Source organism: Amblyomma mixtum, chromosome 10 (assembly GCF_055824585.1).
Source record: "Amblyomma mixtum isolate Tamu chromosome 10, ASM5582458v1, whole genome shotgun sequence".
NCBI classification, from domain to species: domain Eukaryota; kingdom Metazoa; phylum Arthropoda; class Arachnida; order Ixodida; family Ixodidae; genus Amblyomma; species Amblyomma mixtum.
The window spans coordinates 122,223,365-122,249,248 of NC_143021.1; the positions used below are offsets into that span (position 1 = coordinate 122,223,365).

Genomic DNA, 25,884 nt, shown 5'->3' on the forward strand with positions numbered 1-25,884 from the left:
TGCTCCCTAAAAACTTGTCTGCATTTTTGTTACTGTGTTTTTTTTCTTTTCTTGTTTAGTTTTTTTTTCTTTACCGTGCCGAAGTCCTCAAATATGCTACTTGCTCTTGTTTTGCTATTTTCTTTTACCTTTTGTATATTGCATATTGCCTTGTTGGACTACGATCGCTTTTGTGTTTACACTTACTTGACCTGTGTTATTTTAGTGTATGTGATGTCCCACTCCTGCGACGGCCTCAAATGTGAGGCTAGCAGTATGTTCAAATAAAAAAATAAAACAAAATAAGCCAGTGAAAAGCGATATATACACAATAAAAAAGGAGTTACCATGTTAGGCGCGTATGCAACACATTTTACGGGAAGATGAAAGCTTGCTACATTCATGGCTTCTCCTCGCACAGCTGCTAATTACTTCTAGTTGATGTTCACATGATAAAGTTGTCATCGCCCACGAGCGATGGACCACGCAGAGGCAAGGGTGGTGTCGCACATGTTGGAGGAGCCCAGCGGGCGACACTCGTTGGGCGGGGAATTTAGGGTGCACGCACTTATTCCCGTCAATATTGCCGCTCCGCACCGCGATAAGGCGCTGATTAGACTGCCGGTCAACGCTCGCGCGATAATATTAAGGTGAAAGCCTTAAATGGTTCATACTCCCGTCAGTCCGTACGGCGTTACATCTAGACCCTGGGGTGACTCATCGACGATGACGGTTGTCCACCGAGATATGCGAGACAGTTACTGCGAAATTTCATTTCCTAAAATACAATATACATTTTCTTCATTACGGCCCCCCCTTTTTTCTTTCACTCTCACTTCCTCCCTTCCTCTACGGTGCGATTCGCATGTCCACCGAGATGACAGAGAATTACTGCGCCATTTCCTATCGTGCCGAGCGGGTGCTGGCGTTCCGTGGACTCCCTGGCAGCGCTACAACACGCTGTCGGGTTCCACTCCTAAAGGCGAAGCTTATGCGTCATTAATTAGCAGTTAATTAGAATTAAATCATTAATCAGTACTTACCCATTAATTACTGATTCGTCATTACTTCGTAATTATACATTAATTATATGCGACGTCCTCCAGTAGTGAAGTCACCAGTGCCACAGAGGCAGTCAAAGTGGTGCGGAAAAAGCTTTCGCACTTTGGACAGTCAAAGTGCCCCCTGGATTTTTGAAAAAAGTGGTCGACTGTACATCACGGAGCGGGTGGGGTGAATATTCATTATTATTTGGCCGCACACAACTAAGAACTGTGCTCTCCGCTGCCCGTGGACAACCTCTAGTGACAACCTCAAGGCATTTAGTGACTAAGCGCGACGAATTAGGCATCTCATACGCACAATGAGGCCTCCGAATATTGTGCGCACCAGGCTCTAGCGTTAGTATACGTGCCCGGCCATATGCCCAAACAATCCGGAGCGACCCAGGAAGCTTCAAGCAACGACCGTGAACTAAGCCTCTCATACTGCTTTCTGCACGAGTTTTCGACCGGCTGGTCTGCTGAGCCATATTCCCTGTCTAAAACTGCGCAGGCGACTAGCCCGCTCGACAAACTGTGCACTCCGCTCCACGTGGATTCAAGGCCTTGACTGACTTGGCGCGACAGAGCCATCTCGTGAGCACATCGACGAGGCCTCAGAATATTCTGCGCACATGGTTTTAGCTCAATAATACGTGCCCGGCAATCATCTGCAACAGTTTTGAGCGGTCCAGGCAGCTGCAAGCAACCACCGTGAATTACGCCACTGACAATGCTCTCTGCTGGTACGTTTCACGACGGGCTTGCTTCCTTAAATACGATAACTGGCACTCCCTCGTTAATACTTGAGAATTCCTGTAACATGACCAGCAGCAGCAGCCTAACTGCGCTCATTGCGGGACAAATGCCTCCTACATATTGTCAGGTAGTGGTGACTGCAGTGCGGGGAGCAAGAAGATAGCGAAAATGTCTCGTAAACAAAACTGTTGTATTGTTATTTAGGCTGACTTGCGTTCATAAAGAACTGTATCACCCGGCGGTAAAGAAGCAGCAAGCGTGCTCGATGGTCGTCAAGAAGAATGCCAGCCGCTTTCGGCCGTGCTGAATTTCAAGCTGATAGCGAAATTTAGAGATGCGGCATGCAAGGTTACTACGGCATTCTGGAACAACCTTGAATCGGCTCCACCTGGATGCGATCAATCGAGGTAAATATTGATGACGATAAATACTAAACATGAACCAACTCGCCCTAACTGGAGTTTTACTTGAGGTAAATATGGTCGCGCCTTGACACAATCAAAGCGAAATCCGGCGTGCCGAGAGCTTTTTAAGCATGAACAAAAAAACACTACGAAGGTTCGCGGCAAGATGCATTGGCCCGATGCATTAAAACAATAGGGCGGCTGGAGACAAACAAAATGGATTTTAAAAAAATTATCATTGATTGTTTGGTTTGGTTTATGGGGTTTAACGTCCCAAAGCGACTGAGGCTATGAGAGACGCCGTAGTGAAGGGCTCCGGAAATTTCGACCACCTGGGGTTCTTTAACGTGCACTGACATCGCACAGTACACGGGCCTCTAAGAATTTCTCCTCCAAAGAAATTCCAGCCGCCGCGGCCGGGATCGAACCCGCGTCTTTCGGGTCAGCAGCCGAGCACCATAACCGCTGAGCCACCACGGCGGCATCATTGATCGTGGCAACACAGTGTTCTTTAGCGCATAATAGGGCTTTAGACTGACGACATGGACGACTTCTGGTCGTACTTGGCGTCGCTGGGGTGCAGCCTTTACGAGCCATTCTGGCGGCAGTTACAACTTGCATCACCCACACTGACAAAACTTTTCCTGTGTGTTTGCAGATCAGTCTCGAACCTCAATTTTATTTGGGCCGAGTTCCGCCGCTGCTGCAAAGGTGCTGCATTCCTTCTGAGTGTTTTTTTTTAACAGTGCTGTTACTCAGCCGCAACATATTGCGTTGCTGTCGGTTCCTAGGCACCTATCTAGATGATCTGCCATGTTCGACTTCAAATGAATGCTGCCTTCTGGTTCTCGTTGGAGCACTTTCCGGGCTCTCTGAAGATACTTTTAAAAAGGAGGCGTTGAAGAAAGGCTGTAGTGTAGCACTTGCAAGGGAGACAAATCGAGGCATACAAGTAGGACGGCGTTTCAGTATGAGACACATATAAATACTAAGCGCAACTGTCTTCTCTGGTACCAGAAATGGTAGATGGGATTGAGTCATCTATTCAGTTTAATCCTACGGAGAAGCTTCCAGCACGTCTTGATGGCCAGGAAGCGGATAAAAAGCAGCTGGAAGAGGGAGTGTTCACTCTACAAAGGAACAATGATCCCAAGGAAACGGATGAGATGAAATCTGATAATAGTGATCTGAAACTGCGAAGTAGACGCCTCAATTTTTACTTCCATGATTTAGTTCAACGTGAAAAGAAAAATTGCTTGCAACGGTCAATGACGTAGCCTCTTATTAAGCCGCAACACTTGGGCCAGTTGGAAAGCGTTTGAAATCATTTTTTCTAGCGCTTAGTGAACACACAAGGCAAAGAACACAAATACACAGGACAGACGCTAGTCCTAGCGTCTGTCCTGTGTATTTGTGTTCTTGTCTCGTGTGTTCACTAAGCGCTAGAAAATATTTCAGATGTAGGCTCAGAACTGCACCTTGATACGCATGCTTCTCAAGAATTTGCGGCTATTCACAGGTTGCCTGCAAAAAAAAGGCAATAGGGCCGGGGTTATAGAGCGTTTAGCTTAGCGGCGGAGTACTGAACAATACTGCGCTTATGAAAGGCCTTTCGCGTAGCGGCGGCCGGTAGCCAGGTTTGACCTTTAGAATGAGCTCTGACGTCATACCAGGGTAAGAGATGGGCTACCAAGTCGAGTCGTCGCGCAGCGGCGGCCGGTAGCCAGGTGTGACATTTAGAATGACCCCTTACGTCATACCATGCATAGTGACGTCACAGCGTGACGTCATACCAGGAGCGAGAGACGGGCTACCAACTCGGCTCGTCACGCAGCGGCAGCCGGTAGCCACGGCGCGCCGCGCTCCTCCCGCTAAGGCGCTAGTGACGTTATAGCGTGACGTCATACCAGGAGCGAGAGACGGTCTACCAACTCGGCTCGTCGGGTAACGGCGGCCGGTAGCCACGCGTGACCTGTAGACGCGGCGCGCCGCGTTCTTTCCGTTAGAGGCGCTGCGCTCGCTTTCGAAACCTACCAGGCTTAACCAAAGCTAAGTCCCCGCCGATTTTTTTATGCCTTTATGATGTTTATGATGTGACGATGTGTGCCTTTATGATGTGTAGGAGATTTCTAAATGCCGTATGTGCTTTTATTGGCTATTGGAAGTCTGCCCATCCTAGTATTTTGTGCTTACTATTATGTCAAAATTCGGCCCATCCACTCCTGTAATAGTCACTTTGGGATGACAGTATCAATAAATGAAATGAGGTTCGACTCAGTGCTCTCCTTAGTTCTGGCTCCAAGGTCACCCGCGGCATGCCGACAGAGGGAGATAAGAACATTTCATGATAGAGGTGCACGAAAGCCGCGAAGGGGAGACATAAGGCATGCGCTGCTTCAGTGTCAACAAATTGTCCCCAAATCTCGACCGTAGCAGTGGCATAGTGCTTTCAACGTCCGCCTTGCATGCGGGAGGTGAGGGGATAGATCCCCTGAGCAGTCGGGTACCCAACGCTGATACAAAGGGTAGAAGCTTTCCCTTGACCTGTTGCTCCGCTCATCTGGGTGAAATTATTGAGGATTAGAACTTTCACTACACCTTGTGTAAAAGAAAAACACCTTGTACTATGGTGCTCTTTGCCCAAAACTGCCCTTGAGAAAAAAAGTAACTATCATCATCAACAAATATTTACGATACCAAAAGTGGGTCGCGCCGACCGTACCAAACACCTGGCCTAATATTAGATGTCACATCTGCACGCTAAGCGCTCTCATGAAGCCGTCGCTCTGTCAGAGCCATACATAGCGTGCGTCTGCGCGGTAGAGCCGTGTAGGGGCAACACCACGAGGAACGTAAAGACAAAGGCACCCCTTTTTTGTGTAAATATTTAATACTGCTTTGTAGCGACCCAATTCACCGCCGGCGATAGTTTCAGCTGCAGCGCCAAGCATTAGCGCTACCGCCATGTAGAATATCTTTCCCTGACTCTATTTCAAGAGAAGCGGAATCCACACTTGTATTATTTGAGTAATAGCGCGATCACATCGCCCTTTGTAGCTGCTTTAGAGTGCGCTGTATTCTTTGACTTCTGATTACACCGTGTTTCGGCCCATTTCCTCTATTGTTCGGATTTTGTTCAGGTCACTACCAATGGAAAAGGAGGTACGGGTTTCAAATACGCCTTCGTGCGCATTTGTTCAATGTCAACTTCAAGCCACCGAAGAAACTGGGCAACATTTTTGTTTTACTTTTCCAGTTTACTCCAGTCCTGCTGACAGATGGCCGAAAAAGGGCTTCTTCTCTTCTAGTACGTAACCAAGACGAAGATATTTTTCTTTTTGCATTACGCTACCATGGAACAACTTCTCAAGTGTTTCTCCTTTCAGACATCTTGGGGTCGACCGCGGGTACGACGCTCACTTTGTGTTGCAGAAACTCCACTTTGCTTATTTAGTTACGGCCGCTTCCCTAGAATTCCAGTAGAGACAGAGTAAAGATGAGGTCAACAGCTGTAGACAGAAGAATTGGACGTGGTCGAAATCAACCCTGAACCCGCGCTTACCATGTGCCTCGCAGACTACAGGCATGCTACTCCAGGTCAAAGAATACGTCTATCCTCCTCAATGTTTGGGCGTCTTGTGAGGGAAATATTCTGTAATGTTTATTTGAAATTCCGCCAGAGTGAAACCTCGAAAGGATATTCTGAAAAAGTATGTTCATGAAAAAGCAGCCATAATCATCACAGTAGTAAAATGGCAGTTTGGGCGAGTTGGTTATACATCGTGAAAGCAGAACAGCGCAAAGACACAGGACAAGAACGGAGAGAAGACACACACGGCGCCGAAATCGCTGATTTCATAATCATCACAGCACAGCACAAAACGCAGACATAGACAGAGTTAAGACTTACAGCCAACAGGGCGATGTCGTTGCCATTATTAATGCCCGTGAACTTAGGATGAACGATGACTCGCCGCACCGACGCCTTAGGTCCTTGCCGCGCTGCGCTTGAGTTATAGTAGACAGCGGCTTCATCAGTTACGAAGTTCCTTGAAAAAGAACCAGCGAAGCGTATTAGACAAAAGCGAGTGACTACAGTATCGTTTCATTTTCCCTGAAATTTTAAGCGGGCAACATATCCGTCATATTTTCAAGGCGCTATTTTCGAACATTAAAACACGAGGAGCGGCCCTCGGAGCGACATTTTGTGACCCTCAGGCATCGAGTACAGTTATTTTGAGCAGGTACACTCAAGCTGAGATACCTTTTTGGTGTTCGTGCCAAACGGTTGGCCCACCGTGAGTGCTTGACGCCTTTTGAGTAGGGCATTCATTATTTCTGCAATTTTATTTACTGCATGTTTAAATTAGTTATTCAAAGACGTTGATTGAGAAATGTTGGGATAAGAGTTAGGATTTCTTTAGTATACTTCGATTCGCGGATGGCATTCATATCAACTTATTCATCATTAAAGAGGTCAGAAGCGCAGACAAAAGGCTGAAAAAGACACAGCTTGACGAAAGTCTTTGTTCCTACGACAAATTACAAGTGTACATACATATATAAAGGTGTACTTGGCGTTGGCAGAAGCAACTTGAGATTTAACAGATTCCGTACAGAAGATAGTGTTTTATGATGGACAAACAAATTTAACGATTCTTTTGCCGCTAACAGTGGATAAGTAATTAATAATGCAAGAAGCATCAACGCAGCTGGTAAAAAATATAAAGAAAATAAAGACATGATAATGAACAAAATAAAAAGGGGCGAATTTATACAAGCGCCAAAGCATGAGAGCGTTTAACCCCACAAAGAGAATGGAACTGGCAGAGCTATCAAATTTAATAAATAACCTCAAGGTAGCGGACATAAGAGAGTTTGTTATGGAGAGAATCGATCATGCTCTAAAGCAAGGGGCGGGGGAGGAGTAGTCTGAAATTGCTGGAGAGGAATCTAGGCAAAGCAGGAAACCAGAGTATGCGTTAAGAGAAAAAGAGGGCAATCTCGCTAGCAATGTGTATAAGATAGTTATAGTAAGTTATACACAAGGTTATACAGTAGACAAATAATTATAACGTTGATAAGAGAACCAGCTGAGCACAACTATGGGGCATCTCGCCGGTAATGAAGGATGAAGTAAAGAAAGCCTAAGGAGCAATGCAAAGGGCAAAGCAGCTCGTGAGGATAAGAAAACAACAGATCTGTTGAAGGACGGAGGGGACGTTGTGCAAGAAAAACAAGCCGCCCTGTATACGCAGTGCCTTATGACCTAGAGCGTACTAGAAGTTTGGAAGAACGCTAACATTATCTCTTTTCTTAGGAAAAAGAGGTATCAATGACTTGAAAAATTACAGACCAATCAGTTTACTCTCCGTTGCATACAATGTATTTACTATGCTGCGCTTTATAGAATCAGGAAACCTTAGATTTCAGTCAACCAAATGATTAGGCAGGCTTTCGTAAAGGCTGCACGACAATAGACCATATTCACGCATGCCCGCCGCGGTGGCTCAGTTGTTACTGCGCTCGGCTGCTGACCCGAAAGACACGGGTTCGATCCCGGCCGCGGCGGCCGAATTTCGATGAAGGCGAAATTCTAGATGCCCGTGTGCTGTGTGATGTCAGTGCACGTTAAAGAACTACAGGTGGTCGAAATTTCCGGAGCCCTTCACTACGGCGTCCCTCATAGTCCGAGTTGCTTCTGGACGTGAAGCCCCAATAAAGCAAACAGACCATGTTCACAATCTCAGGCTACACAGAAATGCGCAGTATATAACTCATATATACCAGGCGTTTCAGGGAAGGTGATCCGTAACATTTAAAATTAGGGTTTTTGTGGTAAAGAGAAGCTTTTTGCGACTTTGTAAATTCAGTGTTGGCGGACGTCAAAAAATAGGCGAATCATGTTAACTAGTAAAGTTTGCAATTAAATTCTCATAGTTAAGTTTTTAACTCTTGCTGATAGGTGCCCGCTTGAAATTAGGGATTTGTAGCCGGCCGTCAGTAATAACCATATCGCGTTCCTGAATTTCGAAAAAGCGATTACCGTCGCCGCTGCAGCTCAACTGTTTTGGGCCATTTCTGGCACTATTGGCTCTGGAGCATGTACCATCAGCGTCAATTGAAACGCGAACAGCACAACTCGCAGATATTATACTAGGGAGGCAAAATACATGAGCAGTTCATTTTCCCATCCGCTTTGGGACGTTAAACCCCATAAACCAAACCATTTTCCCATCGAAGCCGAAAAGACCGCTCTTCTGAATTGTTAATAGCCCACGCCTGTATTTCACCTCCAGCCTCTAATATGCTTGATTTTTTGTGGTCGCGTTCCAGTTGTTTTGTTCGCGTTTCATTTGACGCTGATAGTACAGCCTTCTTGATGTTGTACTTTTTATTTTGTTTAGCTTGAAACTATTGGTTATATATGCGTCAGGCTATTTTTTCTTTTTTCTTATTAGGCTTTGGTATTTTCATGTTTTTATTGTTCATTAACCTGATTTCTTGTCCCTTGGGAGAGGTTACAAACATTCTACCCATTTGTTCTACTCGGAACGTGTACTGCTCAGTTCATGTTCATAGTGGCGGGATTATCGTTGATGATTTTCGCAGAGAAGTTCATTTTGAGCTTGAACACGTCAGCGCGTTCCTTTCGACACTACAACGATATAAAGTCACGGCACTCAAAAGGCCTTGGTTGGTGTTAAACAAACACACGTAGCAGATAAAACTTTCTCACCAAGCCATGTTGGGGAGGAGGGATAACCGCAAACTTGACAGGACTGAAGATCGAGAAGAGGACAGGACGAGCGGTAACTAGCAACAGAAGTTTATTGAAAAAAGACATGTTGCAGCAAAGGTTGCATCTGCGCATAGCGTACGGGAACTAAGATAGCGACACGTGGAACACACAAGATAATTAATGATATACATCGAAACGAACAAGAAACGAACAAAAAACAAAGAAATGCCCGTCACAGGTTTAACAGAAACCGGGTCTCTTTATCTAAAAGCGCCACGGAAGGCTCACTCACACACATATCAAGCCCAAGTTTGCGCATGTGTGCCGCTTCTAAAATCTTCCTTTCGAGCCTCGACCGGCCCCTTCCGATGATGGTGGCTTTGTTGAACTGTGGGTAGCAGCCATCGCATTCCATGCAGTGTCTCGGCAGATTTGCGCCATTATCAGGTTTCAAGGAGCGGAAGTGCTGTCGCAGCCTATCGTTTAGACATTGACCCGTCTGGCCAACGTATACTCTGCCGCATCGCAACGGGAACTGGTATACCACATCAGTGGCACAGTTGACATATCTGTGCTCATGCTTCGTCGTGCACGCGACCCTGCGCTTACCTTCCGCCACGCGCCCGCAGAGCTGCGATAGCTTGCAAGGGGCTGAAAAAACAATCTGAATGCCTTGCCTACCTGCCACCCTCTTGAGGTTATGGGCCATCTTGTGCACATAGGGCACAACTTCAAGCGGCCTTTTGTCCCGAGGGATCGCCTCCTCTTGGCCACGCACCTTGTTCCGCAGTTTCCACAACAGAGATTCCGCCACTGCTTGGAGAACGGGTGGTGGAAAGCCTGACTGCAGCAACTTATCCACTTGGCCCTGAAAACTACCTGCAGCTTTGTGCTGGCATGACTTCAAGAGAGCTGACCTCATACAGGTCATGGCTATGCCTCTCTTAATTAGTTTGGAGTGGCAGGAAGAGAAGGGTAACACGGCCTTTTTTGAACGCGGCCTGTAGGCCCAGCACACGTGGTCATTGGCGCTAAAAGAAAGCTGCAAGTCTAAAAACTGGATGCACTGATCTTGCTAAGGTGGAAAGTTGGGCGAGTTGAATCTTATTCATGATGAAGTTTAGCGCCAAAAACGAGTCTTCTTGCTAACTGGATGCATTGATCTTCAGTTGCTAGTTACCGCTCGTCCTGTCCTCTTCTCGATCTTCAGTCCTGTCAAGTTTGCGGTTATCCCTCCTCCCCAACATGTCTGACCAACTGGCCCAAAGCTTCCCCTTGTTGAACCTTATTTCTCACCAAATTGGTGCGCAAGAAAGGCAAGTGCACTCGTGCCCACGTTCACAGACATCACCACTGCACACTAATGCAGTCGTTCACTGTTAAAGCGCTCACTCTGCTCTGCTGATGGAAGCTGCGTTTCTCAAGCGTACTTCTTGAGGGTAACTCATTGCATTGATTCTTTCCCTCTAATCGCCATCCTTCACTAATGAAATCTATAATAAACCGATATGTCACCTTCTTTTCACCGCCGCCTCTCGCTGCACACCACATTCACGAACTGCAAGAAGCCAGAATGGCCGCAGGAAACAATATATTTCATTTTCAGTCTGCCAGCTCGTGCTCTTTCATGGCCACCTCTTGTTTTGCCGTTCGAAGACGAGGAAATGCATGGTGCATAAGCTGTTTTGTTCTCGCAACATTTACTAATTCCTGCTCATATTGCTACTATAGACCAGATTCTTTTACCCTCGCACGCAGGCTGCAGGCGCGCTCCTACTCTAGACACCTGTCGCCATCTATCGATCTCCGATCAGTACACTACAAATCGTTTTTGCTTAAATCATCACCTACTGTACGTCTTCGCAGAATTTTTCGATCATCACGTGACTGTTACCTACCACTCATAACGTATAAAATATGAAGCACCACTCTTGAAGTACATCATGACGATGAACCCCTTCACGTCATCCTGAGGCCAAAGAAAGCATGCTCAGGTTCCTACTTTTGCTATTAGTTAAGCTTAAACACAATAACTGCCACACCATTGTTGATTATAGAGGATCAGTGAAACATTGGAGCTCAGTTATGTGCTCGTAATAAGACGACAAAATTTTTTCTTGTTACTGATACTACGATGAAATTTGCTGATTGCTCTTGTCATGGAATATGGATGAGCGATGCCACGTATTAAGTACTTCAGTGCTATGAACACGGCCTATTGGCTCGAGAAAAGTAAGGATAGAATTAAGTCTCAACCTCTTGAACACTTCTTCAAGCGCAGAGCCTCTGTAAGGAGCCTTGAGACGCATTTTGCGTGTTACTCCTTCACTAATGTTGCTGAAGCAGACTCAATAATGTCATAATTTTTAAAATCTTAGTATTACGACCCTTTTCCGTCAAGGCAGACCTTAGTAGGACGCAGCGTATAAGTGAAGACATGGGCCTGGAATGTATCCTGCCATTTGCATTTCCAATTTTTATTGTTATCAGCAGATATCTTTTTTTTTCAAGAACGTGAGCCGCTCACTCCCAAAATTTTATTTGAAAGGTCTCTGCAATAAATTGCATTTTCCAGCATTGCAGTTAAAGGTCCATCGGTGACAAGGAGCATAAAGTTGCTTTGGCTGCTCATTAGAGTTAAAGATTACTCACGAAAACATCACACAGTGCGCTGCAGTCAGTATTATGCGACGAGACAAGATGCTGCCACCACAACGCAATGTTTGTGTTCTTCCTTCTTCGTTTTTTACCTTTGTGTACACGTACACCTGAAAAAGAAGCAAAAAAAAAAGACGAAACTCAGGACAACTTCAGAAGAGGGTAGCTTCGGGAGGCACGGGAACAATATTCGTTGCAGTAAGCACTGCAGTTTGTCCTGGTAGGTACAAATCTTGTTATTCAGTGTTGAGTGCACATCTCTTAGCTACGGCGGCAGCTTTTCATCGGTACTGTAAAGAAGAAGACGGTTATACGCGTGAGCCGCATGGCCATCGCCTAGGCCAGGGCGATGGCCATGCGGCTCACGCATATAACCGTCTTCTGCTTTACAGTACCAATGAAAAGCTGCCGCCATGGCTATCCCCTAGGCTAGGGCGATGGCCATAAATTTTCTCCTTCCTTCCTTCTCTTCGGCCGACAACCCTCCGTTCCCATTGATACTATTCCCATCTATCACCATCGCACATCTGAGTGCACCACTCTTTATGAAGCCGCCTCGCACACCAAAGATTGCCGTCAGATAGCCCCGTCGTTATCCACTTCCGCTACCCCAACAGTTACCAGTTCCGTCAAAAAAACGCCACGACGAACATCAATCTGGTCAGCATTTCCCGCATGGCTGTGTTGTCTGCCTGTGGAACACTCCTATACTCCAGGCCTCTCCCGAAAAAACCTCGTTAAATATCAATGCCCCTGACACATAATGAAGCTAAAACATCCTGTGAACTACATTGTTCAGCCACTCATCTCGTCTCCCGATCTCCGACACCGCGGCCATGGGACATTACACGTCCACTGCCCCAAGCCCTACCATGACCCCGTTGTCTGCCTCGCCCTTAAGTAATTCGCCAAGATGGCTCCTCTTCTGCCCGGGGGCCATTGTAAACATTAAGACGGGCGTACGCACCAACCACATGGCCATCGTCTAGTGCACACACTTGGCTGGATTGGGTGATTTCAACACTGATGTTGGCCCTGCTACAGTTGTGGAGTCTCTCCATTAAACCCCACCTTACAGTAGAACGTTCGGCATGCGACCATAGCGAAGGGTGAATGGGAGCTCTTAAATTCTGTTAGGGACAAGACGTTTACAGGTAGAGAGGACAGGAGAGCGGCCGGCACTCTTTGGCAACTCTTTCATGAAGTAGAAAAAAAACAGCGCAAAGGACGTAGACAAGAGAACAGGAACATATATCACATTAATTGTTTTATCACATTTATTGTCCATCAGTGTTGTAACCGCACATTCGAACATAAGACAAGTCCCTAGAAAAGGTAGGCTGCAGGATCACAGACACCCATCGGGGAGCGCATACACTGTGCAACGCGCTTGCTCTAAGGAGTTTAAAATTCAGGGGGCACTTGGACTGTCTAAAGTGGGTAGAGGCGGAAGCGTTTTCCGCACCACCTTCGCTGTTTCTGTGGCGCTGGTGGCGTCACATGTAATTGAATACATATTACTAAGTGATGACAAATCACTAATCAATGGTTAATTACTGATTAATGCCTCACTACTAATTAACTGCTAATTAATGACGCTTAAGCATCGCCTTTAGGAGTGGAACGCGACAGCGCGTTGTAGCGCTGCCAGGGAGTCCACGGAACGCCACCACCCGTTCGGCGCGATGCCTTGCCCTTTGAACGCAACGCTTTTTGAGGAAAGGAAATGGCGCAGTAATTCTCTGTCATCTCAGTGGACACCTGAACCGCACCGTAGAGGAAGGGAGGAAGTGGGAGTGAAAGAAGGTAGATAAAGAGGAGCCGTAATGAAGAAAATGAAAATTGTATTTGAGGAAAGGAAATTACGCAGTAACTGTGTCACAAAATTCAGGGGGGGGGGCACTTTTTAGACCTCAAGTGTGGTCACTGATGTGTGGTTAAGATGTTAAGCTTCGCCCCTAAGAGTGGAACGCGACAGCGTCTTGCAACGCTGCCAAGGAGTCCATAGAACGCCATCGCCCATTCGGTTCTACGCCTCGCTCGTCGGTAAATTGGTTTTTTGAGGAAAGGAAATGTATCTGTCTTTCATTTGTCGGTGGAAACCTAAACCTCGCCGGAAGGCAATGGAGGAGGATGAGAGTGAGTGAAGACACCGTATTCACTAGACGCGCCTTTGTTCATTCCAAACCTTCGAGCTGGCATGGCGGAGTGGATAGCATGCTCGTCTCTCACGCCGAAGACCGCGGTTCGATTCCTGAGCTCGACCAATTTCTTAATCCGTTTTATTTATTTATATGGCCTGACGAGTAAAGCTAACTAGGCTAATTGGGTAATTAAGCAATTAACTAAGCTCAGTCCCACTTACTTGGAGCATCACTACACGATCCCTTCAATTGGTTGCATGGTTACTAGCCAAAGTACAATTGGCCCCGTTTGAAATTCGCGCACTGTGACGTCACGACTATTTCCACCAATTGAAAAGCGTGACATTTTCTGTCGACAACTGCTGCTTACAACGATGAGACATTAAAGGCTTCCGCCTTAAAAATCTATTTTCCTCATCGAATAGGCTCACCGTCGTGTCACTTACACATGAGTATGTTTTGACAACGATATGGTACGCCTCGAGAATTTCGCGTTGGTTCTGAGTTTTACCGCCTCCAAGAATTGTGGTTTTCTTAACAGAGCAGAGTGCACTCGTGCTTTCTGCAGTGTTTAGGTAAATCTGCCCCTTCATCTGCGGAAAGCGACATTTCATGCTCGCTGAGCCGACGGATCAGACAGCGGGCAGTCTTGCCCATGTACCTATTTCACCATGATAAATGCATCCAGTACACAATATTGGTGGTACAGGTGACGTATTTTTACTGATGATTGACCGCGCACTGTGAAATTTTATTCTTCCTAACCTGGATGTTTCTGCACAAAGCAGCCAATTTTGCTAGGCTGGGAAAACTACATCAACTCCGTGCCTACTCCCGGCCTTCTTTATGTTGTGTGAAAGTGTGTGAAAATAAGACATAACTTCACACTTTTGTTTCTCCTTATTTTCTTCCATTACCTGATGGCTGACTTTAACTTTATTGAGAAGCTTTCCAGAAGCTATTTTGATAGCATGCGTAGCACAGCCTGCTGCTCTTATTATTTGCTCTTGCTGCAGAAAGCTTCCTTGCACATCATGGAAACAGCTTTTCATTAGTGCGTTACTGAGGTATAACGTTGCAATAGACCTTTTGGTGAGGTTGGAGTCGCAGGAGGTGTATGGAAGTATGGCTCTTTTCGTTCGCGGGGCGTAGGCCCCATAAAAGTGTCCATTGTAATTAAAAGGTAAAATAAGTTTTAAAACTTATTTTAACAACTTTAGAGTTGTCGCCCGGGAATTTATGGGTAAAATTCAATCAGTTAGAGCATTAACTAAAACAATATAAAGTGTTAGCCACCACATACTGCAGATTGTCTATAGGTAAAATAGGTAAAACATTTAAAAGTACCAAAAAATCATCAACATGCCGGAACACTTATGTCACTTGGTTAATGTCCAATTTTTCTTTCATTAAAGTGTCAAGCATAGGCAGGTAGATGTGGGCTAAGATAGGTGCCACACAACACCCAATACATATTCCGTTTTTCTGAACATGCACGCCACCATTAAAGTCGGTCATCGTCGAGGAAAATTAGGAAGTTCTAAAAAACTTTCCACAGAGCAACCACGCTGAACCGTGCCACATTATTCTGTTAAGTCGCGCACTGCCTGCCGTAGCTAGTCATGGGGAACTCAGTAGTACAGTTCGTGGACGCCACACCTGAATTGGCTCCGAGATCTTCTAGCTCGAGCCCCCCTGTCATATCCTGAGTACTCCCAAGTGAGAAAGGGTCAAGGGGCTCCAGCGAAGAAAGCTTAAATTTTAGAAACTACGCGATCAATTTTTGCCACAATCCCCGTTCCGTGATTGCAGTCCTAACCCTTATCACCATCAGCCTGACTATGCCCACTGCACTGCAGAGGCCTCTCCCATGTCTCTCGAATTAACCCTGTCCTTTGCCAGTTGCGGCCACTGTATCCCCGCAAACTTCTTAATCTCCTCCGCCCACCCAACTTTCTGCCACCCCATGCTATCTTTGCCTTCTCTTGGAATCCACTCTAATACCCTTAATCCTCCTCCTTACCCTTAGTCCTCTGCGGGTAATCAGTTTTGTTATTTTCCGCAGTGAAACATTCAATTGAAACCTATTGCGTGTGCTTATGGAGGAATTCTCATCAAAGGATTGAAGTACAGCCTAGAACTGCGCGTTGCGGGCCATGAGCTCAGAGAGACCGTGCGCCACATTGTTAACAAAGCACCTTCCCAGGAGAGGACAAAAAACATCTTTGAAGGAGCTGGTTGCCTACTCAGGGCCAAGCAAAATAACAAGAAAGAAGGCCAAGAAGGACCATGTTGCCGCCTATTGTTGACCTCTTTCGGGCCGATGGTTTCAGTTTACTTCAGTCCCACAAGGAAGGAAGCTTCGTATTGCTGTCAACAGATTCCTTGAATGACAAAGCATTTTTCTGCTGTTAAGAAGTTCTCCAAGTCTTAGAAACGACCAACGGAAGCAAAAATGGAAGTCCTGAAACTTCACCACGAGATAAACCTTGAGAGGCCTCAAAAAGCCATCAATCCTGTAAAGATGATTGGCTTCAGGTCTTTTTCATTGCTAAAACACGCAAAATTGATTGCTCGCTGAGGACGGTGATCAGAGAACGGGGATCAAGGCAAAAAGTGGTCAGGCAGTTCTAAAAATCCAAGCATTCTTCACTGGACCGTCTTGACCCATACTTTGTTCGGAGTACTCTACTAAGGACTTGACACCGTGATTAAAAATAGGAGATCTCGGAGCCAATACAGGTGTGATATCCAGGAACTGCACTACTCACTTCCTTATGACCAGCTACTGCAAGCAGTGCATGACTTAATAGAAGAATCCGGCACGGCTCAGCGTGGTTGCTCTGTGGTAGGTTTCTTAGAACTTCTTACTTCTCCTCGACTAGGATCGACTTTAATGGTCGCGTGCAAGTTCAGAAACACGGAATATGTATTGGGTGTTGTATGGCTCCTATCTGAGCGCATATCTACCTCCCTAGGCTTGACTCTCTAATGAAATAAAAATTGGACATGAACCATGTGGCATAGGTGTCCCGGTATGTTGATGATTGTTTGGTACTTTTAAATGTTTTACCTAATAATAATCTGCAGTATGTGGTGGCTAACGCTTCAGATTGTTTTAGTTAACGCTATAGCTGATTGGCTTTTACCCATGTAATTCCCGGGCGACCACTATGTTGGATTTTTAAAAGTTATTTTAACTTTTAATTTCAATGGGCACCTTTGTGGGACCTTCGCCCCGCGAAACAAAAAAAGCCATTCTTTTCATACATCTCCTGCCACTCCAGCCTCACCAAAAGGTCTCTTGCAACGTTATACCTCTGGAACGCACTTCAGGAAAGCTGCTTCTATGCTGTGCAAGGAAGCTTTCTGCAGCAAGAGCAAATATCAAGAGCAGCATGCTTTGGTACGCATGCTATCAAAAGAGTTTCTAGTAAGCTTCTGAGTAAAGTGAAAGTCAACCATAAGGTAACGAAAGAAAGGACAAAGAAAGTGTCAAGTTATGCCTTACTTTTGTTTGATCCCAGAAACGGCGGTCGAATTTTGGTGCAGGTGAAATTCTGAAGGCACGTGTACTGTGTGGTGTCAGGGCACAGTAAGAACCCCAGATGTATCGAAATTTCCGGAGCCCTTCACTACGGCGTATTTCACAGTCTGAGTTGTTTTGGGACGTTAAATCTCAATAACCAAACCAAACCAAGCCTTATTTGCACACACTTTCAAACAACATAAAGAAGGCCGGGAGTAGGCATGGAGTTGATGTAGTTTTCCCAGCCCTGCAAAAATTGGCTTGTTTGTGCAGAAGCACCCAGGTTAGGAAGAATAACATTTCACAGTGGGTGGCCAATCATCATTAAATATACGTCACCTGTGCCACCAATATTGTGTACTGGATACCTTTATCCTGCTGAAATATGTACATGGGGCAGACTGGCCGCTGCCTGAACAGTCGGCTCAGCGACCATGAAAGGTCGCTTTCCGCTGATGAAGGGGCAGATTTACCTAAACACTGCAGAAAGCACAAGTGCACTCTGCTCTTTTAAGAAAACCATAATTCTTGGAGGCGGTAAAACACAGAGCCAACGCGAAATTCTCGAGGCATACCATATCGTTGTCAAAACATATTCATTAAGGTACACGACGGTGAGCCTATTCGGTGAGGAAAATAGATTTTTATAGATAGAAAATAGATACGCGCTGCGCACTCCATGCGCTCCCGATGGCTGTCTGTGATCCTGCAGCCTACCTTTTCTTGGAACTTGTCATATGTGCACATGTGCGGTTTCGACAGTAATGAAGTATAAATGTGATGATACTGAAATAAAAGCAGTCGATAGTCCCGCGTCGTCCTGTTCTTTTAAGGCGGAAGCCTTTAATGCCTCATCGTTGCAAGCAGGAGCTTTCGACAGAAATTTCACGCTTTTCAATTGGTCGAAACGGTTGTGACGTCACTGTGCGCGAATTTCAAACGGGGCCAATTGTACTTTGGCTACTAACCATGCAACCAATTAAAGGAATCGTATAGTGATGCTCCAAGTAAGTTTCACTGAGTTTAGTTAACTACTTACTTAACCAATTAGTCCAATTGACCTTTCTAGTCAGACCAGATAAATAAATAAAACCGAGTAAGAAATTGGCCGACCTTGGGAATCGAACCCCGGTCTCCCGAGTGCGAGTCGAACACGCTACCACTCAGCCATGCCACCTCGATGGTTTGAATTGAACAAAGGTGCGTCTAATGAATACGGTGTCTTCGTTCACTCCTATCTTCCTCCCTTCCCGTTACGGCGTGGTTTAGGTGTCCATCGAGATATGAGAGACAGATACATTTCCTTTCCTTAAAAACCAATTTACCGACGAGCAAGGCGTATTTGTCCGCATTTCATATTGGTCCAAATTGTCGTGACGTCACCACGCGCGAATTTTGACGGGTGTCCACCGAAATATGAGAGACAGTTACTGCGCAACTTCCTTTCCTCGAATACAATTTTCGACTAGTGTCTACTGAGATATGTGAGACAGTTAATACGTAATTTCCTTTCCTCAAATACAATTTTCATTTTCTTCATTACGGCCCCTCTTTCTTCTTTCACTCACATTTCCTCCCTTCCTGTACGGTGCGCCTAAAGTGTCCATCGAGATGACAGAGAATTACAGCCCCATTTCTTTTCCTCAAAAAGCGTTGCGTTCAAAGGGCTACGCATCGCGCCGAACGGGTGGTGGCGTTCCTCGAACTCTGTGGCAGCGCTATAACAAACTGTCGCCTTCCACTCGTAAAGGCGAAGCTTAAGCGTCATTAATTGGCAGTTAATTAATGCACCTACAAAATGTGAAGTGAGCAATCGCGTAGCAGAATGCAGCACTCAGGCTTTCGCCTTTCACTACTTTCGCCGCTAAAGTTCCTCGTAATTTTTTGTCTCCACCCTTTGCACTGGTTTTCTTTATATAGCCATGTACCGACTCGCCCCCCTCTCCACTGTACTGAATCATCTTTCATAGAGCGTTCACACTCCCAGCTATCATGAGCACATTGCCAATGGATGGATGGATGGATGGATAGGAGCGCCCCCTTTGAAACGGGGTGGTGGCAATTGCCACCATGCTCAGCTTTTCTTTATTTATTATTTTTTTTGTTTACTGTGTTGGCAATTCTCATTAAGATTCTCCATCACCTCCGCCTACGATTTCCCACCATTCTAACCTTATGCCACATCTCCGCTTTTCAGCCACCAATCCTCCAATCGCTTTTTGCTGACTTCCACTGCAGATTTATTTACATGACCATTGTTATCTTTAAACCCTAGGGCCTCAGAAAGAGTGACTGTGCCTGCATCGACATCCGGATGGATACCATCACATTTGATTATGAGGTGTTCAATTGTTTCCACAGATCTACCACACACTGCACATGTGTCATCTTCTTCGTTAATTGCAGTTGCTGCCAGCGCCTCCTGCTGACTTTGTTGAAATTTAGGCTTAATACAAGGAGTTGTGCAGTGATAAATAATAATAATGTGTCCTTTGCTTCTTTTTACTTTGTGTCATACTGTAACATGCCAAAGTTCCACCCTCTCTATTGCTTTCAGCGGCAGGATGTTTTCAGTAGCTTTTCAAACATTGATTAAAGTGGCAGAAATTAAGGGAAACTGAATGCAAAAACCTAGAGTGCCGCGAAAAAAAAAACTAGCCATCCCGTAATAAAAGAGAGTATCAATCGTTTTATTCTATGTATTAGCGGATGGGCTGTCTTCGACAGATATCTTGTTGATAAGAATCAAGGCGGGATCGACAACTATCCATTTCCGCCCGAAGAAATAACGCGAAATGTACAGTCTTTGTCAAAAGTAACCAGGCTGCTGGTTTGCAAAAGCACCGAAGTTTGGGCCAGCTGGCATTGATCCATCTTGAAAACATAGCAGCACGAAAAAACGGGGACAAAATAGGCACACGTCCTGTCGTACGTGTTTCTATTCTTTCCACGTTTTTACGTGCTGCTACGTTTTCGAGATGGTTTGCTTCTAGCTCGTACAGTGGAGCCCGTACAACATCCCTGAAGCTGAAATGGTCGTTAAAGGGAAGGACTGGGGGTCTGCTTACCTTCAAACACATTTTGGTCTTTAGGAAAGCCCCAAGGGCTCCACTATACAAGCTGGAAGCAAACTATGCAGCCTGGTTACTTTTGCGAAGACGGTACGTGCTTTTAAAACCAATTGTTTGCTTTCCGTCAAAAATTATGAGGAACAAGAGTGAAGCCAAGGACCGAATACTTCCCTTACAATCCAGGGTATTTGAGCCTTGCCCATTTTTTCGCCGTTAATTATCCGACTTGTGGGTTCGGAGCGTCCACAACCTGACAAAGAGAAAAGACGTTGTCATGTGCCGCCATTCTTTCTCCTGGAGGCTCAACAGATCATGTGGTTTAAGTGCTCAGGTGTCTAAACACACTTGCCATAGTAAAGTTTTTCTCTCTCTCTTCCTCTTCGTCGCATCATTACAAATATCGACCTACATTCTCCGTAGTGAAAAAAGGGTTGAAATAGCCAAATAGCGGTTTAGCAACCACTAGCAAAAGATCGTTGAAACTACGATGTGTGTGCGTTATATTAACGCACTAGCGATAAAAACCCCGTGTCCCTGAAAGAGCGGTGTCGATGTTGACCAGCGGAGCGGCCGAAAAAAGCCTAATCGACAGATTCTCGACGTAACAAGCACACGACCTAGCGCGGGTGATTCATACGCCCCGTTGGGATGACACTTTTGACTCCCGTATATAAAGAGTGTTTCACATTAGAATTTACACAATTTTTAAAAATAGGCTGTTTAAGTTGAAGAGCGGTTTTTTAACCATATCATTGTCACAGGTGTGGTACATCAAAATACAGCAAATACGATATAAATAATGTTGGCAAAAGTGCAAGATCAGAGAGGTGAACCCACCCATGCACACGAGTACAAATAAAAAAGATAACAAGTGGCTCCCGAAAAATTGTGTCTCTGCATATACTTAAAAAGGCACTTTTTTATTTAAATTGTAAGCAAGGGTGCGCTAACTCAATCGCTTCCGCCTTGCTTAATGTGGAACGCCTCTGTAAGTCATAGGCTTTGGTATCTTTGCCATTGCTTAGGATTTTTTTTCACTTCAGCTTTGCCTGCCATTTTTCTCGTCTTTTTCTTCCTAAGGTTTTATAATGGTGTGGTAGGAGAGTACCCGTGCCGTTCCTTCACGCCCGATTCTGGTTGTCTTCCACTTATCTGTCTTCCATAAGTGGAAGGCAAGACAAGTGCGCTTGTTTCATATGTCTTCCTTCTGAGTTGTCTGTTTTGCGCATCTTCTTTTCTCAAAACTGTGCAGCAACTAGCCCCCCCCCCCCTCCCCCGCCCGAGTGTATTACGTGGTATCCAGAACGTTTATTAACTACTGTTTAATATTTAACTTTTTAACTATAATGTTAGGCTCTAATTATTGAGAGGCGTGTAGCTCTTTGTAGGTACTATCCATATCAGCTTTTAGAATTTCGAAAATGCTGTTAACCGCGGCACTGTGGCTTAAGAAAATGTGGCTACATGAAGCCAAAATACATGCACTTTCGAGAAGACAAAACAACCTCTGCAGTGCACGTAACTCGTCGAGATAGCCAAAATTTGTTCGGCCACAGCACCGAGAATAAAGGATTTTCTAAATTCTAAAATCTGATATAAATATTACTTACGTGGGCTACTCGTCTACGAACAATTGAAAACCTAACAGTGAAAGCTAAGAAGTTATCTATTCAATATTAGTTTCCCATGCTGCAAGTTCACGCGCCTTACCAGTATTCTGATGTACTACACCACTTATAATGCTATGGCGAAAAAGCGCTCTTCTGACTTCTATCCGCGCTTCTGGCCATGTGATCCTCCGTTCTAGTCCGTCGTCCTTTTGTGCTAGTTCTACTGAGTTAAAGGCTTATGAACTATCCCAACAGCAAATGTTGCTATCTCAAAAAGCTATTTTTAGAAAAATGTGTATGGTCTTAGTGGAAACACCTTGTATATGTTGCTCTGTTGATGCGCGGGACCAGCACTAGTAATTGCAGTAAAGTAATTGCAGTAGAAAGTAAATTGGGGTGAACTAGGTCGGATTCTAACCCATGATACATGCCATCGAGATGGCGCTACCAATAGTCCACATACGCTCGTCGGTTTAAGCGGGATAGAGGCGGAGCTGGCAAATCCGTTATGGTCTCTGACTTGGTGCGTTTTCTTAAGGACATGAACTGATGCGTGCACAGTTACTTGTTTGTTTGTTTATTGGGGTTTAACGTCCCGAAGCGACTCAGGCTATGAGAGACGCCGTAGTGAAGGGCTCCGGAAATTTCGACCGCCTGGGGTTTTTTAACGGGAACTGACATCGCACAGCACACGGGCCTCTAGAATTTCGCCTTCATCGAAATTCGACCGCCGCGGCAGGGCTGCCTTAACCCGCGTCCTTCGGGTCAGCAGCCGAGCGCCGTTACCACTGAGCTACCGCGGCGGGTCATGCACAGTTATATGACTGTGCTAATTAGTGATTAGGTAATTGAACTATATTAATTCCCTGTCTATGATGGCTTACGGTTGATTGTACTTGAAGAGTTTGATGTGTCTATATTTGTGAGGTATCGATGTGTAAGGTGTGATTCCGGCATCACTAATAGAGAAAAGAGAGGGGTAAAAAACGCGCCACCGGGCTTACGAGTGTGCCGCCACGTGGTGATGCGTTACAACTTTGACTTTAGGTCTCGTTGTCAGGCGGAAAATTTTCATCCGTCGCGGAGTCTGCCAAGGGCCGCTGCGATCTGGTTCGTCTGCGGAGGAAGTGAAGTCTCCCCCCAATCCCCCCCTTCCTCGCGGCTGCAGATAGCAGCTGCCGATTAGCGTTGGTGTTCCGATAACACTATCGCCTATTTCATCATCGAGAATTTGTGTTCTTGTAGTTTTTTAATTTTGTTTTGCCTTAACCTTCACTCATTTGCCCCCTACGGACGAGAAGGCTCGGACATTAGATACCAATGCTGCAAAACACGGCAGATGGAGCTCATTTTATTTGATATTTAGAAAGTGCATTGTCACATGTCAACTACATTTACGTACTAGTCGCAGTTTACGTAGCAACGATCAGTGCCTAATATAACATGATAATAAGTACTAGTAACGCAAATGGAAAGCTGCAGCCATTCATGCATACGCGACGCACGACTATTGAGAAGAGGCTTATCAACAGCCGGCCACGTTTTCTCACAACAATCGCAGAAGACAGCTGAATTCTACGTTTATCTACAATTCAGAAGTACAGGTCTACAACGTACAGCTGAAAACAGGGTAATCCCAGCAAGAAGGAATCCATCCCTCTGACCCCGCTGTACTGGTAACGATTCGCATCAATCGCATCAAAAATAGCAAGCAGAATTCATTGAAAATGTGTCACTGAGAAATTGTAAATACCGCAAATACGTAATCAATGCCACAACATCTGCTGCATTTTTAAATGTGCATAGGAGCCACGCCGCAACTAAGCAGATGCAGCACGAGGAAGGTCTCCCAGCTCGGGGGGGGGGGGGGGGGGGGGGGGGGTGAGTAAAGACAGCAATCTCTGGAGGTGAGGTTGCTCATGAGCGAAATGCCGAAGATCCTGCAACGACCACGCCTTATCAAGATGTCACCCTCGACGCCGAATAAATTAACAACCTCGACCATGACGCGCACTGAATTCAAAAAGACACCGCCATAAAGAAAAGCTTCGAACACACGCCCCACCCACGATTCACATGCCCGACGAAGCCATGACCCGACGTCGAGGACGACCTGCAAGGACAGAGCCAGGACATCCGACTGGTTATCGACAGCCGGAAAGTTACCGTTCCAGTCGATTGGTTTGGTTTGGTTTGGTTTATGGGGTTTAACGTCCCAAAGCGACTGAGGCTATGAGAGACGCCGTAGATAAGGGCTCCGAAAATTTCGACCACCTGGGGTTCTTTAACGTGCAATGACATCGCACAGTACACGGGCCTCTAGAATTTCTCCTCCAAAGAAATTCCAGCCGCCGCGGCCGGGATCGAACCCGCGTCTTTTGGGACAGCAGCCGGGCACCATAGCCACTGAGCCACCGCGGCGGCTAATTTCCAGTCGATTATTCGGTGATGAATTGAACATTCGTCGCGCAGCTTAGGAAAGTAACGAATGCCTGGGACGGGCCACAAATTCGCACCGCAGGGGGCCCCCTCATTACGCTATCAGGACGAAGCACAGCGCGAGTGACTGTCAAGAGAAATGCCTATCCCGCGGCCTTCGTAGTTATGCGGCAATACTACCGCGAAGTGATCTTGGGCATTGATTTTCTTAAAAAGCATCAGGCGATCATCGACCTGCGATCCAAGTTCATCACGCTTTCCACGGACGAGGCCATCCCTTCCATGAGTCCTAAGGAACATCACGTTGTCCTGAGTGTCCTAGGGGAACAAGTGAGCGTCCCACCTCGCACAAGTGTCATCGTCACCGTAGGCGGCACGGAAGCCAATAACGTTGAAGTCATCATCGAGGGGAACATGCAGTTGTGTTTGACCGAGGAATCGGCATCACAAGAGGCATTGCACGTTTCCGCAATGGCCTAGTTGAAGTACTGCTGACTAATTTCAGCGAAGAATACCGGCACGTTAACAAAGCAACGACGAGTGCTTTCTTCGCCGAAATATCCGACGTACGAGACTTCTTCACGCTCTCCGACCCATCCGTAGAAGATTCGCCTCACCAAGAGAACTCGCCCACTTTTGACGCAAACCCAGCCCTGCCCCGGAACAGACAAGACCTGATCCGGCATTTGCTTCAAAGCTACTGTGAGTGCTTCTCGTCGTTGCCGAAAGTCCGACGAACGTCGGTTGCTTGGCATCGCATTATAACCGACCAGCACGACCGAACTTTCCGCCAAAGCGCCGACCGAGCGTCGCCGAGAGAACGACAAGCCATCCGTGACCAAGTGGAAGAAATGCTTCGTGCGACGTCACCCAAGCTTCAAAGAGCCCCTGAGCGGCACCTGTTGTTCTAGTGAGAAAGAAAGACGGCGCATTTCTATTCTGCGTTGATTACAGCCGCTTGAACAACATCAAAAAGAAAGACGCCTACCCCCTCCCCCGCATCAATGAGACAATGGGCCGGCTCTGCAGCGCTATTTCTCAGAAATGGACCTCAAGAGCGGCTACTGGAAAATTAAGGTCGATGAAAGAGATCGCAAGAAGACCGCATTGATCACTTTGGTATCTGTTCCGGACCAACTACATTTCAGCGAGTAATGAATACAGTGCTGGCAGGCCTGGAGTGTCAGATTTGTCTGGTATATTTAGATGACGTCGTTGTCTTCGCCTCGAACTTTGAAGAGCATCAAAAAGGCTTCGAACGGTACTAGACGCAGTCAAATCGTCAAGTCTAAACTCTAAAGCAGAGAAGTTCCATTTCGCATATGAAGAGCTGCTGTTTCTCGGACACATCGTTAGAAAGGAGGGAGTACGGCCAGACCCGCAGAAAACCGCTCCTATCGCAATGTTTCCACCATCGGCCGATAAGAAAGCTGCGCGCAGATTCCTCGGACTTTGCGCGTACTACCAACGATATGTAAAGAAGGTTTCGCGCATCGCCGAGCCACTGAA

General features: G+C 46.1%; 1 protein-coding gene across 1 annotated transcript in view; it reads right to left on the bottom strand.

Annotated features, from left to right (window-relative positions):
• The window catches only part of LOC149326819 (serine protease 55-like), a 33,598-nt gene extending 12,431 nt beyond the window's left edge, over window positions 1-21,167 (bottom strand). The window contains exons 1-4 of the mRNA XM_089564685.1: window positions 21,164-21,167; window positions 20,503-20,576; window positions 11,577-11,692; window positions 6,093-6,231 (exon numbers count right to left, since the gene is read on the bottom strand). Of these exons, the coding sequence (XP_089420811.1) occupies window positions 6,093-6,231; window positions 11,577-11,692; window positions 20,503-20,576; window positions 21,164-21,167 (333 nt within the window). The remainder of the gene's footprint in view (window positions 1-6,092; window positions 6,232-11,576; window positions 11,693-20,502; window positions 20,577-21,163) is intronic.
• Between the last annotated feature and the right edge of the window lie 4,717 nt (window positions 21,168-25,884).